The sequence below is a fragment of the Zeugodacus cucurbitae genome, chromosome 6 (genome assembly GCF_028554725.1).
Source record: "Zeugodacus cucurbitae isolate PBARC_wt_2022May chromosome 6, idZeuCucr1.2, whole genome shotgun sequence".
In the NCBI taxonomy this organism is placed as follows: Eukaryota; Metazoa; Arthropoda; class Insecta; order Diptera; family Tephritidae; genus Zeugodacus; species Zeugodacus cucurbitae.
Window position 1 is genome coordinate 33,400,093 of NC_071671.1, and position 14,860 is coordinate 33,414,952.

The following is a 14,860-nucleotide window of genomic DNA, read 5'->3' on the forward strand; positions in this document are numbered from 1 at the left end:
AAAAAAGTCAAGTAGATCTGGTAATTTCCTACTATCTGCAGGCCAATAAGTGGGTCTCCCTGTCGAAATGACATTGCATCCAATAACTTGTATAACTTTCAGTAGTTCTCGACCTTTGGTTGTAGTTAGACGTGATCCCCAATGAGTATGTTTTGCATTAAAGTCACCACCCATGATGTACCTTCCGTCATATTTTTTTAATAAACTCGTATAAGTATCAGTTTTGATATTATGCCTGGGCGGACTATATAGAGCAATTAAGTATAATAACTGACTGTGCATTTTTACTGAAATTGCTGTAGCTCGAATTTCTACAGTCTTAATCTGGGGTTCTTCGAAATGTTTAATAATACTTTTGATTAAAACCGCGCTTCCTCTTCGTGCTGAGTTTTCTGGGAGCGGAGTGTGGTATAAGTCATAATTTTTGAATTTTAAAAATGAATGGTTCGTAAAATGTGTTTCGGACAACAAACATACATCAATATTTATGTCGTTTAGAATAACTTCCAATTCATTTTTACTATTGGAAAGACCATTGGCGTTCCATAGCATTATTTTCAAAGAGTTACTGTTCATCAATAAATTTAGCACATTAAAGCCTTGATCTTTAAGATCGTTCAAGATGGATTGAGTATCACATGAGTGGTGTAAATTTTTTATCATTACCTTTATTGGCCTGTTGTGTTTGCTCTCGATATGGGATGTTTTCTACTAATTTTTTTTTTTCAAATTAAAATTGCCTCATTCAATTTCTATTAACTAACTGGGTCATTTGGAAATTTTTGAATTTCAAAATTCACTAAATTGTTTAAGAAAAAATCTATAACAACACAAAAATTTATTGAAGATAACAAAACAAACAAAATATGATCTATAGTATCATATAATATGATAGCATCTATGATTGCAACATTTACAAACTTCTGAAAATAATTGTCCGTCTTTTATCCTTGGTCATATGTTCTGTTTTACTGTGAAAAACTAAATAAAAATACATGCACTCATATTCAGAAAGATTATTTATTTTGTACGGCTGCTGCATACATGACATGAATACAATATACATGGCAAATATACAACAACAACAACATCAAAATGATTTTGTTATATCATGAATGTAATATTTTATTGTAAGAATTATGCTTTATATATTCTGATATTTCTTGAGAAGCATTGCCCAAACATCCGGATATCTTGCTTGTAAAAAATTTGTTAATTTTTGAGCATTTTGAGCTTGTTGGGGTGAACAATTACGACAGTTTCGCAAAATAACTTCCGGGAGAGCAGCTGAAAAGAAAAAAATTTAGTTGGCTTGGTTTTATTTAAAAAAGGTAAGATATAAATTTTTAAATTGTTCAAAGTAACACAAGGACTTCATATTTATGTTCCTACTAGGAACAACAACGAGCGCTGTAAAAAAAACATATATTAATTACACCAATTATAGTAATTAAAGTTACATTCAATTGGAATAAGAAATATATACATCAATATATACAGTAAGTAATAATGGAACAGTATGAATAAAACTCTTTCAACTTAAATAAAAGTAAAGTAATAAAAGTAAAGTAATAAAAGTAAAGTTCTACAATTTTTTTTTCTTTTCAAAATGGTATTAATTCTTCATGTATATCAAACCAAAAAGTTTAAAGATATTTCATCTTTACCACAAAATTTAAATATAATAACAGAAACACAGAATTCAACCCCAATGTTATAATAGAACACATATAAATAATTACTAATAAATTAAGTAAAAGAAATAAATGTGTAATTATACTCTCGCAACAAAGTTGGTAAAGAGAGTATAATAGTTTTGTTCACATAACGGTTGTTTGTGTCACCTAGAAATAAAGGTGTTAGATATATGTATGTATGTATGTGATTGGCGTTGCAACCGTTTAGCCGGTTATAGCCGAATCGACGATAGTGCGCCACCTGTCTCTCTCCTTTGCAGTTCGGCGCCAGTTGGAGATCCCAAGTGTAACCAGGTCGCTCTCCACCTGGTCCCTCCAACGGAGTGGAGGCCTTCCCCTTCCTCGGCTTCCTCCGGCGGGTACTGCATCGAACACTTTCAGGGCTGGAGTGTTTTCGTCCATTCGGACAACATGACCTAGCCAGCGTAGCCGCTGTCTTTTTATTCGCTGAACTATGTCAATGTCGTCGTATAACTCGTACAGCTCATCGTTCCATCGTCTGCGGTATTCGCCGTTGCCAATGTTCTGAGGACCATAAATCTTGCGCAAAATTTTCCTCTCGAAAACTCCTAGTGTCGTCTCATCTGATGTTGACATCGTCCAAGCTTCTGCACCGTAAAGCAGGACGGGAATGATAAGTGACTTGTAGAGCTTGATTTTGGTTCGTCGAGAGAGGACTTTACTGTTCAATTGCCTACTCAGTCCAAAGTAGCACCTGTTGGCAAGAGTTATTCTGCGCTGGATTTCGAGGCTGACATTGTTCGTGTTGTTGATGCTGGTTCCCAGGTATACGAAATTATCTACGACCTCGAAGTTATGACTGTCAACAGTGACGTGGGAGCCAAGACGCGAATGCGCCGACTGTTTGTTTGATGACAGGAGATATTTCGTCTTGTCCTCATTCACCTCCAGACCCATTCGCTTCGCCTCCTTATCCATGCGGGAAAAAGCAGAACAAACGGCGCGGTTGTTGCTTCCGATGATATCAATATCATCGGCGTACGCCAGGAGCTGTACACTCTTGTAGAAGATTGTACCTTCTCGGTTTAGCTCTGCAGCTCTTATAATTTTTTCCAGCATCAGGTTAAAGAAGTCGCACGATAGTGAGTCACCTTGTCTGAAACCTCGTTTGGTATCGAACGGCTCGGAGAGGTCCTTCCCAATCATGACGGAGCTTTTGGTGTTGCTCAACGTCAATTTACACAGCCGTATTAGTTTTGCGGGGATACCAAATTCAGACATCGCGGCGTAAAGGCAACTCCTTTTCGTGCTGTCGAAAGCAGCTTTAAAATCGACAAAAAGGTGGTGTGTGTCGATCCTCTTTTCTCGGGTCTTTTCCAAGATTTGGCGCATGGTGAATATCTGGTCAGTTGTCGATTTTCCAGGTCTAAAGCCACACTGATAAGGTCCAATCAGTTTGTTGACGGTGGGCTTTAGTCTTTCACACAATACGCTCGATAGAACCTGGTATGCGATATTTAGGAGGCTGATCCCACGGTAATTGGCGCAGATTGTGGGATCTCCCTTTTTATGGATTGGGCAGAGCACACTGAGATTCCAATCGTCAGGCATGCTTTCTTCCGACCATATTCTGCAAAGAAGCTGATGCATGCACCTTATCAGTTCTTCGCCGCCGTATTTGAATAGTTCTGCCGGTAATCTATCGGCCCCCGCTGCTTTGTTGTTCTTCAAGCGGGTAATTGCTATTCGAATTTCTTCATGGTCGGGTAATGGAACATCTGTTCCATCGTCATCGATTGGGGGATCGGGTTCGCCATCTCCTGGTGTTGTACTCTCACTGCCATTCAGCAGGTCGGAGAAGTGTTCCCTCCATAATCCCAGTATGCCCTGGACATCGGTTACCAGATTACCACCTTGGTCTCTACATGAGGATGCTCCGGTCTTGAAACCTTCGTTAAGTCGCTTCATTTTTTCATGAAATTTTCGAGCATTCCCTCTGTCTGCCAGCTTCTCAAGCTCTTCGTACTCACGCATTTCGGCCTCTTTCTTTTTTTGTCTGCAAATGCGTCTCGCTTCCCTCTTCAGCTCTCGGTATCTATCCCATCCCGCACGTGTTGTGGTCGTTTGCAATGTTGCGAGGTAGGCAGTCTGTTTTCTCTCCGCTGCGAGACGGCACTCCTCATCGTACCAGCTTGTTTTTCGTCGTTGCCGAAAACCAATTGTTTCGGCTGCAGCGGTACGCAGTGAGTTTGAGATGCCGTTCCACAGTTCCCTTATACCGAGATGCTGATGAGTGCTCTCAGAGAGCAGGAGTGCAAGTCGAGTAGAGTATTTCGTGGCTGTCTGTTGCGATTGCAGCTTTTCGACGTCGAACCTTCCTTGTGTTTGTTGACGGGCATTCTTTGCTGCACAGAGGCGGGTGCGTATCTTCGCTGCGACCAGATAATGGTCCGAGTCTATATTTGGTCCTCGGAGCGTACGCACGTCTAAAACACAGGAGACATGTCTTCCGTCTATCACAACGTGATCGATTTGGTTCCGCGTGTTTCGATCAGGTGACAGCCAAGTAGCTTGATGTATTTTCTTATGCTGGAATCTGGTACTACAGACGACCATATTTCGGGCCCCAGCGAAGTCGATCAGCCTCAGGCCGTTTGGCGATGTTTCGTCATGGAGGCTGAATTTTCCGACTGTTGTGCCAAAGACACCTTCTTTACCCACCCTGGCGTTAAAATCACCAAGCACGACTTTTACATCGTGGCGGGGGCAGCGCTCATAGGTGCGTTCTAGGCGCTCATAGAAAGCATCTTTGGTCACATCGTCCTTCTCTTCCGTTGGGGCGTGGGCGCAAATCAGCGATATGTTGAAGAACCTCGCTTTGATGCGGATTGTGGCTAGACGTTCATCCACCGGGGTGAATGCCAGGACTCTGCGACGGAGTCTCTCTCCCACCACAAACCCAACACCAAATTTGCGCTCCTTTATATGGCCGCTGTAGTAGATGTCACAAGGACCCACCTTCTTCCGTCCTTGTCCCGTCCATCGCACTTCTTGGATGGCGGTGATGTCAGCCTTAAGTCGTATGAGGACATCAACCAGCTGGGCAGAGGCACCTTCCCAATTAAGGGTCCGGACATTCCAGGTGCATGCCCTTATATCATTATCCTTAAAACGTTTGCAGGGGTCGTCATCAAAAGGGGGGTGTCTCATCCGAGGCTTTCGTAGATTTTTCATTGGGGGGGTGTTTTTATGTGGTGGGTCCCAAACCCTACGCACAACCGCATAAGCGGGCTTCGCCTTCTCACTTTAGCTCGCCTTCAAACGGATGTCTGTTGGCTACCCAGAGGATACTTGGTCTAAAACCGGAAGTCGTGAGCTGCTTGAACCATGTGGAGAAGAATCGTTTCTGGCCACTCCCAAGTGAGTGACAATCAAAAACTTTCCTCACTTGCGTGAACTTCTACACATGATCCCATCCCATGATATAGGGTTATATATATCAAAATGTTCAGGATGACGAGAAGAGTTGAAATCCGGATGTCTCTCCGTCCGTCTGTCCGTGCAACGGATAACTTGAGTAAAAATTGAGATATCTTAACGAAACTTGGAACACGTATTCCTTGGCACCCTGAGGAGGTTGCTTTCGAAGAGCTTGCGAAAACTGAAAACACATAAAGTGTCATAACTAAGCCATTAAAGAAGTTATAAAAGAAAAAATTGGTACAAAGGATCAGTCGGTTCTCTTACGTACTCCACCACACACCATGAAAATAGTTGAAATGGGATAATAACCACGCCCACCTCCCATACAAAGGTTAGGTTGAAAATTACTAAAAGTGTGTTAACTCACTAACGAAAAACGTCAGAAACACAATATTTTACAGAAGAAATAGCAGAATGAAGCTGCATTCAGATATTTTTACAAAACGGAAAATGGGCGTGGCATCGCCCACTTATGGGTCAAAAACCATATCTCAGGAACTACTCGACCGATTTCAATGAAATCCGGTATATAATATTTTCTTGACACCCTCATAAAACGGATGGGCAAAATCGGTTCACAACCACGACTCCTTTCCCTATAACTCAATTTTGAATTCCATCTGATTCCTTCACTTTATAATATATATGTAAGTTAAATAGGTTAAACAACACATTTTATTTTGTATTGTGTCCTTTATTATAATTTGGTGAGCTACTGCTGCACTTTATGAGCAACAATTTATAACTAAAACTTAAATAAAAAGGAAAGTATATCTAGAGCCTATGTTTACTATTAGCTACGTGACTTTGCATTTTTGCACTATTAATAGTATAAGGCGACCAATGCAGTGGCTGACGTGAGATAACGAATTTCCTTATCCTCTCAATATCTTCTGCTGCACTAATAATAGCATCAAGCGACCAACGCAGTGGCTGGCGATAGATAAGTATTTTGTTCACTCAAGCGACGTGTGAACTCACATCTGTGGATGAGCTACTTGAGTTAACTCCTCCCCTTCTAAATGTAGGCCGTCCTCGGGCTTCTTCAGGCTGTCAATAACAATATTTAGGGAAGATGTGCGTCTCTTTTCTTTTAAATTTTGGAGCACCTTCAAAATAGAAAATACAATAGCTGTGATGTATTGTAGATTCTTGATGTTAAGCATTTGTAGGTATGATGAATTTATTGATGACCAGTGATATTCAAGAGCGCCGGTGTCGCTGAGCTGGGGAGTTGTCCAACAATATTCTTCATATTCTAGAATAGAGACCCACCCGAATGTCACCAGCAATGTGCCATAGATGGTTTTTCCGGAACAGTTGTCCATTTTTATTACAGCAGTTATATAATTAAAAATGATGTTACCGTCATCCATTACTTCCAACGATTTTAGGTCGCTGGGACGGGTATTGCAATGCGCCGTGCCTCCGGAGTGTAGTTGTTGAGTACAAGTGGTAAAGGGTAATTTCTTGTAGAAAGTCTTCGTGAGGGTGGTAGTGCAGTTTCCATGATGGTATAGTTTCAAATTAACAGGATCTTATCGCCGCAATCTGCGACATTGAAGCTTTTAGCGAGTATTTAGTATTGTGCCGTTGTGTTCGATAGGAAAATGAGTTAACTTTTTACAAACTAATCTAGGTTCAGTCTATTTAATTATAAAATATAAAAATTACGATCTAGTATTACATTGACATATGCTTCTTCCATTAAATCTATTATTGTGATACCTGTAGAGTGCTCATTTAACATTTTTTCTAAAACTTTAGAATTGAAAATAAGAGGGTTAATAACGCGAATCTTTGCGAGTGTAATTGACAACAATAGTGTTTCAAGTTCTGAGATATCCCTTGCGAGTAATGTTTCATAGAGGTGACCAGTATCAATTTCTTTATCTTTTGCATTATTAACGATAGTATTTACGGTTTTTGTTAATTTGTTAATTCGTTACTGTATCCGAGTATTTATTATAGTTTATCTATCTATTGACTCAATTAGCTTTTGCTGGTTGGATTTACAAAATCTTCAAAATCGGGAGTTCCGAGAATCACTTTCTGAGCGATTCCTAGAACATTAATACTCCCTGCTTATCTATGGTGAGTTAACTGTTTCTAAAAGTGTTTCTATATGACCTACATCAGATTCTAATTTTTTGCATATGAAACTAGGAGAAGTGGTTCATAAGTAATCTTGTTTCGCTATATTTCTGAAAGACTTATCTGTCCTTAAGGACCTCTCCCCTTTTTATTTAAACCGCTGTTCCCAAGTCGGTTTCTATTGCATGTATTTCATCATATTAATAAGTTTCAACTCTAATATCATTCGCTTCTAATTTGGCTGTACTTTATATTTTATTATTCTAATTTCTCATGAGCAGGATTGCTTTTATTTCGTAAAAGATGATTTATTCTTTGTTGCTTTGGTTGCGTAAACCTTGCAGTACATAAGGATTTGGTTTTTGTTCAGACTGCCTGATTCGGAATGAACCGTCAATGTCCATCGGTTGAGGTGTATCTTGTTTTGGCAATGGGCTTCTATTTTGAGATTTTTGTCTGCCAAAAAATGGATTTTTAGGCAGCTGCACGTTTTTATAGTCTGAATCTAAACTCTTTTGTTGTCGATATTCATTTCGATGGGCTCTTTCTTCCAAGCTTTTTGCAAAATTAATTGCGAATTTGGAACGTTCATGATTAGACTCAACTTCTTGAGCTAAGGCTAATGCTGATGGCAGGTCATTTGGGCGTGCCGCAAAAAGAATGTCACTTAAGGGTTTTTTCGCACCTGAAATAAATATCCTCAGATCATCTGTTCTGTATTTCTCGTTTAGAGAAGCAGCTAAGGTGCTTTCGTATGTCATTATGGTTTTATTAAAAAGGTGCGTTAACTTACGCTCGATTTCGTCATAAAACTGCATTATTGACAAGTTTCCTTGACACAGAGTCGATAACTCTTGTTCAATAAGATAAATAGGACGCTTGTCAGCGTACCTATAGTCTAGTCTATTAATTATTGCTTTAAAATTGAGTGGTGTATCGTATGAGGACAGCATCATATCAGCGGATCCCCTTCTTTTATTTCTAATAATGCCTAATGCCTGGTAGTGTTTAGAACTCCCCACATAAGTCTCAAAACTTTTATAGGCCATATGAGCAGCTTTGCGCCTCGATGCATATGTCTCTTGTTTCCCTTCGAAGTCAGGTAGTAACATTACCATGTCTAATGTTTCATCGCAATATATTCCTTGTACTAATTCAGCATCTTTAAATACTTCTACCTCGGCTATGGTTAAAGATACAAATTAATTTTCTATAGCTTTTATCTTTTTTTTCGAAAATGTGAGCTTGATTTGCAAGCGCAGTGTTAACCGCAAGCTCGACAAGCGCTCTTATTTCAGATTCTTTGAGCGATATCTTATAAAGTCAATTTGGACACTCTAATTCACTGTCACTCGAATATTTTTTTTTTATATGTTATGAAAATTAATTAATCTTTCGCACAGATTCTATTAATAACTCTCTTGAAAGCAAAACATTTTTTTATTTTTTTCGATTTTTTTGTCGAATAAGCACTCTTATTAGATGCTTCTTTATTTATTTATAGTGTTCCACTACGTTTTTGTTGGGTTCCAATCCTTCTTGTTGGGCGCCAGTTAAATAAGTTAAAGTTAAGTATTTTGTTCACTCAAGCCACGTGTGAACTCACATCTGTGGGTGAGCTACTTGAGTCAACTTGTACATAAGGTACCAATGAGGATAGCTGGATAAAACTTTACACAAATCTGTGTCGAAAACGTACTATAACTTTTCAATGCCTCAAATATCGAACATGAACAAAATTAAGTGATCGTATAGTCTTGGATATATTGTACCTTGCTGGTGAAAATGAATGAAATCGATTCAGGAATTACATCAGCCCTCATATCTATATATGACGATTTTCGTTATTCTATCAAACTTATGCCGAATTTATGGGTAAATTTGAGTGTCAATAAAATTTCTTCATTAAATTGCGAGAGTATAAAATGTTCGGTGGCACCCGAACTTAGCCTTTCCTTACATGATTTTAATACATGTTTGACAATTATATGTGTTGTAATATGCGGTGTCTTCGTATAGTGTGTTCCAAGTAAGGTTACACATGCTCGAATACATCTAAATCGGGAGATTGTGATGGAGTTTCAAGCACGTTTATTTTGCCGAATTTTAGAGCAGTTTCCGTTTCATCCGCTTTTACTCATATTATATGCAAATTTTTATTATTGGTCTCCTAGCCTATTTCGTGCCACCTACTATTACCTAACTTTTTTAAGATATTATAAAATAAAAAAAATATATAAAATTAACTAATGTAAAATTTGCACCTGTTTTTTATTAATTATTTAAGCTTATTATTTAAGCATTTTAATATTAAATATAAAATATTTGTACTATTTCTATTTAACCAATTATAATGATCGAAACTTTATTCTTTATACTGTTCCATTACAACATTAAGCCACTGCATATATACATACATCAAATTTTATTAAGATAACTCGGACAATGACCAATATGTATGTATTTGAGGATAAAATAAAATGAAGTGGACGTAACTTTATATTTTTAGTCCTCAATTTTGCTGAGGTTTTTGAGATATACTATACATATACTATTTACACATCGAACGTTTTTTTACAAGTTTCACAGAAAAAGCTTTTGCTTGTTGTTGTTGTTGTCGCAGGGTAACAAAATGTTATGTTGTTGTAAACCTTGATCTTTTCCTGAGCGAATGAAGTTAGTTCGGCTAGAATAGCTAGAAATATGGCGGAGAAATTAGCAAACGAACTGAAGACTCGCAGTAGTCAAAAGTATTTACACACATTTTTTTGCGTCAAAAGTATTTACACACAACTTGATTATTTTTTATACTCTCGCAAGAAAAGTTGCTAAGAGGGTATTATAGTTTTGTTCACATAACGGTTATTTGTAACACCTAAAACTAAAAAAGTTATATATAGGGTTATAAATACAAAAGTGATCAGGGTGACGAGTAGATTTGAAATCCGGATGTCTGTCCGTCCGTCCGTCCGTCTGTGCAAGCTGTAACTTGAGTAAAAATTAATATATTTTGACGAAACTTGGCACAAATACTCCTTGGGACCATGAGAGGGTTGCTTTCGAAAGTGTTCGAAATCGGACCGTTGCCAAGGCCACAAAATGGCGAAAAACAAAAACACTTTGGAATAAAGGATCTCACTAGGAAGGGGCATATTTGGGCGTGGCCCCGCCCACAAATCGGTTATTTGTATATAACTCGCAAAGCAATAAAACTATATAAACCAAACTTTCTGAACGATTTGGATGAAATTCGGTATATAATATTTTCTTGACACCCTGATAACACGGAAAAAATGGGCGAAATCGTTTCACAACCACGACTACTTTCCTTATAACTTAATTTTGAACTCCATCTTATTCCTTCACTTTATAATATATACATAAGGAACCAATGAAGATAGCGGAATAAAACTTTACACAAATAGTGCATATTATCTCTGGCTTCACTTGTGAAAAATTTGTTGAAAACGGACTATAACTTTTCAAGGCCCCAAATATCGAACATGTCGAGCTCAGCGCCTAAGGGTAAATATTAACCTTAAATTGAGGAAATTGTTTTCTTCCAATAGTGTGTCTCTGTTCTAGCCTCCTTATACCTAATTATAGGTTTTTCAAAAATACGGTGGGCTCTATTCCGCATGTATGTATTAGTTAATATGTCTTGGATATAGTGTGCCTTGCTTGTGAAAATGAATGAAATCGGTTCAGGAATTACGATTTTCATTATGCTATTAAGCTTTAAGCCGAATTTATGGGTAAATTTGTATGTTTTCTTCAATTAATTGCGAGAGTATAAAATGTTCGGTTGCACCCGAACTTAGCCTTTCCTTACTTGTTTATTATTACAATTGTACCAGAGAAATTCATTTGCTGCTACAGTTGCCTTGCTAAGTCTGAAGGTCTCTTACGTTTCAGTCGGTTTTCTCGTTAAGCAGTACCGATGAGTCTGAATGCCTCTTCATTTACATGCTGTATAAGCCTCATTTCGTCAGTCTTTGAAAGTTTGGTTATTTCGTTTACTACTGAATTCACACCAAGATCACGGTGAAGGTCAGCAGATCTAACATACCAAGGAGCATTAACTATACTTCTTAGTACCCTATTTGGGAAGCGCTGAATACAGGCAATACAGTTTTGAGTTGAGCAACCCCATAGTTGAGCTCCATAGGCCAAAATTGGCTTTAGTACTTGATTATATATAAACAGCTTGTTTGCGATTGAAAGCGTGGATCTCCTACCGACCGGAAGGTAAAACTTAGCAAATTTTAAATCAAGCTCGCACCTTTTTTTCTTGACATGCTCTTTCCAGCGAAGCTTAGCATCTAGGGTGATTCCTAAGTACTTAGCATTATTGTGATGTGGTATAGGAGTACCATTTATATAAATGGGATGATATGATGTTTTTTTACTCTCGCAACAAATGTTGCTAAAGAGAGTATTATAGTTTTGTTCACATAACGGTTGTTTGTAACACCCAAAACTAAACGAGTTAGATATAGGGTTATATATACCAAAGTGATCAGGGTGAAGAGTGGAGTTCAAATCCGAATGTCTGTCTGTCCGTCCGTCCGTCCGTCTGTGCAAGCTGTAACTTGAGTAAAAATTAAGATATCTTGATGAAACTTGGCACACTTATTTCTAGGCACCATAGGAAGGTTGCTTTCGAAAATGAGCAAAATCGGACCACTGCCACGCCCACAAAATGGCGAAAACCGAAAACACATAAAGTGCCATAACTAAGCCATAAATAAAGCTATGGAAATAAAATTTGGTATGAAGGATCGCACTAGGAAGGGGCATATGTGGATGTAATTTTTTGGGGAGGTGGGCGTGGCCCCGCCCCCTACTAAGTTTTTTGTACATATCTCGGAAACCAATAGAGCTATATAAACCAAATTTTCTGCAGTCGTTTTTTTTAGCCATTTCTTAATACTGTCCAAAAATGAAAGAAATCGGATAATAACCACGCCCACCTCCCATACAAAGGTTAGGTTGAAAATTACTAAAAGTGGGTTAACTCACTAACGAAAAACTTCAGAAACACTAAATTTCACATAAGAAATGGGAGATGGAAGCTGCACTCAGATTTTTTTTACAAAATGGAAAATGGGCGTGGCGTCGCCCACTTATGGGCCAAAAACCATATCTCAGGAACTACTCGACCGATTTCAATGAAACTTGGTTTGTAATAGTTTCCTTACCTCCCAATAATATGTTGTGAAAATTGGCCCAATCGTTTCACAACCACGCCTACTTCCTATATACCAGAACTTTGAAGACGATCAGAATCGTTTACTTTACAATATATAAAGTAAGCACTAGTGAAGATATCGGTGCAGAACTTTGCACAAATACTATGTTAATAGTGTGGCAGTCCCATTCTAAAAATCGCCGAAATCGGACCACAGGTTTTTAAGGCTCCATATATCGAACACGAGGAGCTCGGTTTAGTGTTTCCAAATTTCAATGGACATTATACAATATATATGACGAATATGTGGGTCAAATTGTGTACTATATAATATAAATAACGTTAAATAAATAAATTACGAGAGTATAAAATGTTCGGTTACACTCGAACTTAGCCCTTCCTTACTTGTTTTTTAAGTAAAGTCGTAGACCCCAAAGCCAAACTCTATCAAAAGCCTGAGACACGTCTAAGAAGTCCGCCGAACAAACGTTCTTTTTATCCATAGCATTTTCAACGAAATTAAAGATTCGGTGTACCGGGTTAATTGTTGAATGATGATCACGAAAGCCGAACTGATGTACTGGTATAAGGTGTTTTCGATTTATTATTGATTTGAGCCTCTTTATGAGAACATTTTCGAAGACTTTCGATAGAGCTGGCAGCAGCGATATTGTCCTGTAAGATGTGACATCATGTAGTGGTTTACCCGGCTTAGGTATCATAATAACTTCAGATACTTTCCAAAGCGATGTAACGTATCTTAAGTATAATGCGCTGTTTACAATGTTGACAACTTTTTTTATACTCTCGCAACAAATGTTGCTAAAGAGAGTATTATAGTTTTGTTCACATAACGGTTGTTTGTAACACCCAAAACTAAACGAGTTAGATATAGGGTTATTTATACCAAAGTGATCAGGGTGAAGAGTGGAGTTCAAATCCGAATGTCTGTCTGTCCGTCCGTCCGTCCGTCCGTCTGTGCAAGCTGTAAATTGAGTAAAAATTAAGATATCTTGATGAAACTTGGCACACTTATTTCTAGGCACCATAGGAAGGTTGCTTTCGAAAATGAGCAAAATCGGACCACTGCCACGCCCACAAAATGGCGAAAACCGAAAACACATAAAGTGCCATAACTAAGCTATAAATGAAGCTATGGAAGTAAAATTTGGTATGAAGGATCGCACTATGAAGGGGCATATGTGGATGTAATTTTTTTGGGGAAGTGGGCGTGGCCCCGCCCCCTACTAAGTTTTTTGTACATATCTCGCAAACTACTAAAGCAGTATCAAGGAAACTTTCTGGAGTCGTTTCTTTTAGGTACTACCTTATAGTGTCCAAAAATGGAGAAAATCGGATTATAATCACGCCTACCTCCCATACAAAGATTATGTTGAAAATTACTTAAAAAGGGTTAAATCACTAACGGAAGACGCCAGAAACACTAAATTTCACATAAGAAATGGCAGATGAAAGCTGCACTCAGATTTTTTTACAAAATGGAAAATGGGCGTGGCGTCGCCCACTTATGGGTCAAAAACCATATCTCAGGAACTATTCGACCGATTTCAATGAAACTTGGTTTGTAATAGTTTCCTTACATCCCAATAGGCCAAATTGCTTCACAAGCACGTCTACTTCCTATATACCAGAACTTTGAAGACAATCTGAATCGTTTACTTTACAATGTATAAAGTAAGTACTAGTGAAGATATCGGTGCAGAACTTTGCTCAAATACTATGTTAATAGTGTGGCAGCCCCATATATCGAACACAAGGAACTCGGTGCTTCTAACCTAATATTATGGTTTCCAACTTTCAATGGACTTTATACAATATATATGACGAATATGTGTGTCAAAGTTAAATAAATAAATTGCGAGAGTATAAAATGTTCGGTTACACCCGAACTTAGCTCTTCCTTACTTGTTATACATTATTTGGTAGATTGCGAAACATCTCTCCTGATAAGACTTTTAATTTCTTTACTAGTAACTGGAGAAATGCTGACGATTGGATCCAACCAACTATTTTCACAGTTTAGCTCGTGTCCATCGTTAGGTGTAAATGTCTTTCTCATATCATTTGCAAATACTTCAGCTATTTGTGCATTCGTTTTGGCCCATTCAGTTTCGTTTAATTTTATTGGTTCGAAATGTTTTATTTGTTTATTAATATTCCTTGCAGCTTTCCAGAGCGAATAGTTTTTAAACTGGCTAATTTTTGTTCTTATTTAATGATAATTTTTTAATTTTAATGTTTAGCCTATGTTACTATTCTAATTGCCTTCCCTAAATAAAAGCGTTCGCATAACGTTTTTTAACGCTCAGCGTTAACGTCGATGCGCCACCTCTAAATAAAAGCGGCAACTTTATGTCAAATATCAAATATGTTTACTTGAGTTGTTGTTGTGGAATATTAATGTACAGAGAAA

The 14,860-nt window shown here is 37.9% G+C and overlaps 1 protein-coding gene across 2 annotated transcripts in view; it reads right to left on the reverse strand.

Annotated features, from left to right (window-relative positions):
• Positions 1-1,001: 1,001 nt before the first annotated feature.
• The window catches only part of LOC128922624 (uncharacterized), a 62,925-nt gene continuing 49,066 nt past the window's right edge, over positions 1,002-14,860 (reverse strand). Inside the window, exon 2 of one of the 2 annotated variants that reach the window (XM_054233750.1) lies at positions 1,002-1,287. In XM_054233750.1, the coding sequence (XP_054089725.1) occupies positions 1,145-1,287 (143 nt within the window). In that variant the 3' untranslated portion in view covers positions 1,002-1,144. The remainder of the gene's footprint in view (positions 1,288-14,860) is intronic. The other variant, XR_008471812.1, reaches the window with a different exon arrangement.